The sequence below is a fragment of the Trypanosoma theileri genome (genome assembly GCF_002087225.1).
Source record: "Trypanosoma theileri isolate Edinburgh chromosome Unknown TM35_Tth_23_V1, whole genome shotgun sequence".
In the NCBI taxonomy this organism is placed as follows: domain Eukaryota; phylum Euglenozoa; class Kinetoplastea; order Trypanosomatida; family Trypanosomatidae; genus Trypanosoma; species Trypanosoma theileri.
Window position 1 is genome coordinate 77,376 of NW_021639865.1, and position 4,672 is coordinate 82,047.

At 34.4% G+C, this 4,672-nt stretch overlaps 1 protein-coding gene across 1 annotated transcript; it reads left to right on the plus strand.

Annotated features, from left to right (window-relative positions):
* Positions 1 to 3,314: 3,314 nt before the first annotated feature.
* On the plus strand, positions 3,315 to 4,577 carry TM35_000231340 (uncharacterized protein; the record flags this gene model as incomplete). Its single annotated transcript, XM_029027374.1, has 1 exon — positions 3,315 to 4,577. One exon carries the CDS (start codon positions 3,315 to 3,317, stop codon positions 4,575 to 4,577), a length of 1,263 nt encoding a protein of 420 aa, XP_028881229.1.
* Between the last annotated feature and the right edge of the window lie 95 nt (positions 4,578 to 4,672).

The following is a 4,672-nucleotide window of genomic DNA, read 5'->3' on the forward strand; positions in this document are numbered from 1 at the left end:
GTGTATATTTCCATCCCGGATCATTATTAGAGAATCCTGCCATTCACGAAATGTACACACAGAACACATACATACGTACATATACATACAGAAATACATAAATACATACATTGCAAAAGAAGAAGAATAAGAAAGAGATAGATAGATAGAGAGATAGAAAGAAAAAAATATAAGTGAAAGTGGCTTGTCTGCTTTAATATGGAACGTGTGTGTTCCATTGTTTTTTTTTTTTGGTTTCGCAGCCACTTCCAAAATAAAAAGAAAAAAGAAGGAAAAAGAGGAGGGAAATAATAATAAATATTCGTTAGCGTCTTATTAACTGTTCCCTTTGAGAAACTTATCCACATCGTTTTTTTTTTTTTTTTCATTTTTATTGTGACTTCCAAATAAGTAAATGATTAATTAAATAAATGAATGGTTCTCTATTCTTTATTGTTGTGATGATAATAATAATAATAGCCGGGTGTGTGTGGGCACATCATCGCAGTCGATGGCTCATTCAGCCGTTACTTCGCTACTGCTCACAACAGCAGCACAACAGGAAAGAACACACAATAAAGAAAAGAAAAAAGGAAAAGAATAAAGAGAAGCTAAACGTCAACATTAAAGGACTTAAATAAAAAAAAAAAGGGAAAAAGAATATATATATATATATATATATATATATATTAATATGTAAAAAAAAAAAAAAAGAATACACGCACAGAGAAAGAGAAAGAGAGAGTCGGTGTTGAAGAGAAAGCGGGGAAATCCACAAGTGTCTGTCTCTCTGTGTGTGTGTGAGCGATCGGTACAAATGGACAAAGAAGAAAATAATGAAGAAGAAAGAAGAAAAAAATAAATAAATAAATAAATAAAAGACAATTGAGAGAAATAGGAGAATATGTATGGGAATGATTAGATCGCAAGAGATATAGACGGAAAGAGTATAAAATAAACGAAATTATTATCATAAGATGATATCAAAAGAAAGAAATAAAGAGAAAGAAATAGAGAGAAAAAGAGAGAGTTTATTCATTACAGTTGAGGTAAGGAATTGGGGAAAGGAAATACGGTGTGCGGGTAAAAAATGAAAAAAAAAAAAATAGATGAACTAAATGAATGTATATAAATCTCTTTCTCTCTCTTTCTCTTTCTTTTCTTTTATTTATTTATTTATTAATTTTCTTTTCGTTCGTTAATTCGTTAATCCGCCCATTAAAATTCGTTCGTTCTTTTTATTTTATTTTTCTTTTCTTTTCTTTTCTTTTCTCTTTTCTTTTCTAACCCTCGTGAGGTATTTACGGCGGCATGTCTTTTCTTTTTTATGGGTGTCCGTAAAGTGTGTGCGGGGGTCGGACGTTAGACTAATAAAATAAGTAGAGAGATCTACTGTCTGTTTTTTTTTCTTTTTTTCTTTTTTCTTTACTTATTCCTATTCCCAACTGTTCTTTTTTTTTTTCTTCTTTTTATTATTCCTATTATCATTATCATTATTTTTATTATTTTTATTATTATTATTATCATTTCTGCCTTGCACACTATATAAGAGTAGAGTTATGTATCTACTAGCCTTTTTTTTTTTCGCTTCTTCATTTTGGTGTTGACTTTTTTTTTTTTGCATTGCTTCTATTGTGAAAAAAAAAAAAGAAAAAAGAAAAGGGGAGAAATAAATAAAAAAAAAAAAACTATTGGTTTTATTTTTATTTTGACCCGCGTACACCTTGTGTGTTGACTCTTGTCATCATTGTTTTTCTTTTTATTTCCATGTGAATTACATTATTATCATCCCTTTTGATTACCCCTTTTTCTATCTATTTATCTATCTATATGTATTTTTATGTAAACATCTCTCTCTCTCTCTATATATATATATATCTATCTATCTATTTATCTCTCTCTCTCTCTATCTATGCATGTATGTACATGAATGTGTGTAGAAGTGTAATTGATGTGTGAGATTGAGACTAGAGGGACTCATCTCAGTTTTCCGTTCACTTGTACACATACAAGTACACATACATACATATATATATATATATACAAGGATCAAAAGAGAATGAGATGGGGGAGAAAGAAAAGAGGAGAGAAGCGAGCGAGTGATCGGTTTTCTTTTTTGTTTCCTGAAAAGAAACGAGAGGAAAAAAGAAAAAAGAATGCACAAATTATTTATTCCTGTTTGATTATGTTGCTCCGTAGTTTATTTGTCTATTTATCTATATTTATTACTGTATCTATCTATCTATCTATTTCTACATCTCTTAACGGACGGGGTAGGGAAGAGTGGTGGTCAAGCGCGTACGCAATCGTTAAGAAGAAAGAGAAAGAGGAGGAGAAAGAAGAGTTTAGAGATAAAATTTTCTTTTTTGTTTTTCTATATATTTTCCTGCGTTGGTTTATATTTATATTCTTTTCATGTTTTCTTTTCCTTTCCTAGAGTGTTATTTGATTTTTTTCATTTCTTCTTAATTTGCCAATGTGCCCCAGTTGTGAAGGGCAGACACACACTGGGTGGATGGGGGGTAAATCTGTACAAGGGCAAACAAGAGAATTTGTGCTTTTTTTTTTCTTTTTTTTTTTTTTGTTTTTCTACTGGCACTCTCTTTCTCTGTTGATATCTTTCTCTTTACTTTTTATTATCATTACTGGTTTTTTTCCCCCTCTTTGTTTTTATTCCTTTTCTTTTTTTTTTATATTTTTCGTGTCAGGAGTGTTATTTCTTCTTTTTTCTTTCCCGTTTGTTATTACTGTTTCTTATTCCTATGTGTACACGCACATTCAAGCTCTCTCTATCTCTCTCTCACACACACACACGTGGGAAACTCTGGGGGAAAAGGAGATAAGGGCGTTAAAACACTTTATTGGTTGATTCTGCAAAAAAAAAAAATAAGAATTTCTCTCTCTCTCTCTCTCTCTATATATATATATATATATATATATATATTTCTCTGTTTTTCTTGTTGTTGTGGTTCATCATGATATATTTACCTTCTTTTTCTTTCTTCTCTTTTTCTTCTTTTTTTGTTTTCTAATTAGATAGTGAAGAGGCAGCATATTAGCGGCAGCACATTGGTCGCACATATATATATATATATATTTCGTTTCATTCGTATTTGTGTTTCGTTTTCATTTTTTTTCTATCTTTTTTTGCTTCCCTCTTCGTTGAGTTACCGCTACTAACAATCATACGACTCATAGTATTGGTACGAACCTAACCATAGTCATATTGCCGTAGCCATTGTATTATTATTATTATTATTATTATTATTATTCATTGTTATTGTTATTATTATTACTATTATTATTGCTGGGAAATATTGGATTAGCCTCAAAAGATGCCATCCACAGGAGTCAGTAAGGAATTAGTGCACTTCTCGCAGGATTTTCTCTACTTCCCTCTTCCCCTCACGGATGTGACGATTGAGAATATTGTCCAGCTGCGGAGTTTACTCCCACGTACAGGGAATAATGGAGAGAATGTCATTGCGTTTAAAGTACTCTGCAGTGTACGCAATCGATATAGTGTACGTCCATCTACTGGATTTATTCTCCCAGGCGAAAGTGTCAATATTAAATTTCTCTTGGATGCCCAACAACTTCGACGGAATGCCGCGAATAACAAAGATGGCAGTGCGGCGAATGCCTTACCTGATGTAAATACACACGATGATATTGTGGTGGACCTCGTGGTGGTGCCAAGAGATCAGGCCATTATGTACCTCCAGCGCCAACAGAATAATAATAATAATAATTCAAAGGGAAACACAAAGGAAAGTAATAATAAGGCGAATAATAATAATAATAATAACAGTAATAACAATAATGTCAGCAACAGCAACAACAGCCATAGTTACATGAACAGCAACAATACACCAGTGTGTGTGGAGGAGGCCGCCACCTTCTGGAAGGAACGTGGACAAGTCCGTGCAGATGATATCCAAGCCACTCGCCGAAAACTACGTTGTGTATATGGAGAGAAGAATGTGCCGGATTCCCTCGTAATGCGGTTTAGCACAGAGAAGTTGGTAAGTTCAGAAGAGACCCCCGTTATCAACACACCGCGGAGGAGCAGCAACAATCACAACAATCACAACAACGTCAATATTGACTCTCTCCTACTTCCACCCACAGTTCCCCGCACACGTCCACACACCAATCACATGGATCTACACAGACGAACGGCACCATCCGCCCCGCCGCGGTCCTCCCCCTCAGCGTCTCTCTCCAATCGCGAGAAAACACCCAGCTCGGTGGGACCCTCCTCGCCATCAAAGAGTGTGGGAATGAATAATTCTCAAGCCGCTGCAGTGGGAAGAACTGCAGGGTCGCCATTTGCGCCACGCATGGATGGTGGGAGTAACAATTATAATACTATTACTAATACTAATACTACGACGACTACGACGACTGCTAGTAATAATAATAATTTGTTTATGTCAATTGGGAGTGGAAAGGAAGATAAGGAGGATTCGTTTTGGCATAAGTATTTGTATTACAAAATACCGTACCCTATGCTGGGAGTTCTACTGGTCCTCTCGTTCCTGTGTGCATTGTTTGAGCGTGGAACACTATTGAGTTGGCTCTTGATTGGGCAATAGAAGAGAAAAAGAGAAAAAAAAGAGAAAGAAAAAAAGTGAGGGGTGGGTGGGGGGAGAGTGAGAGATCAAAAAAAAAAAAAAAAAAAAAAAAAAAA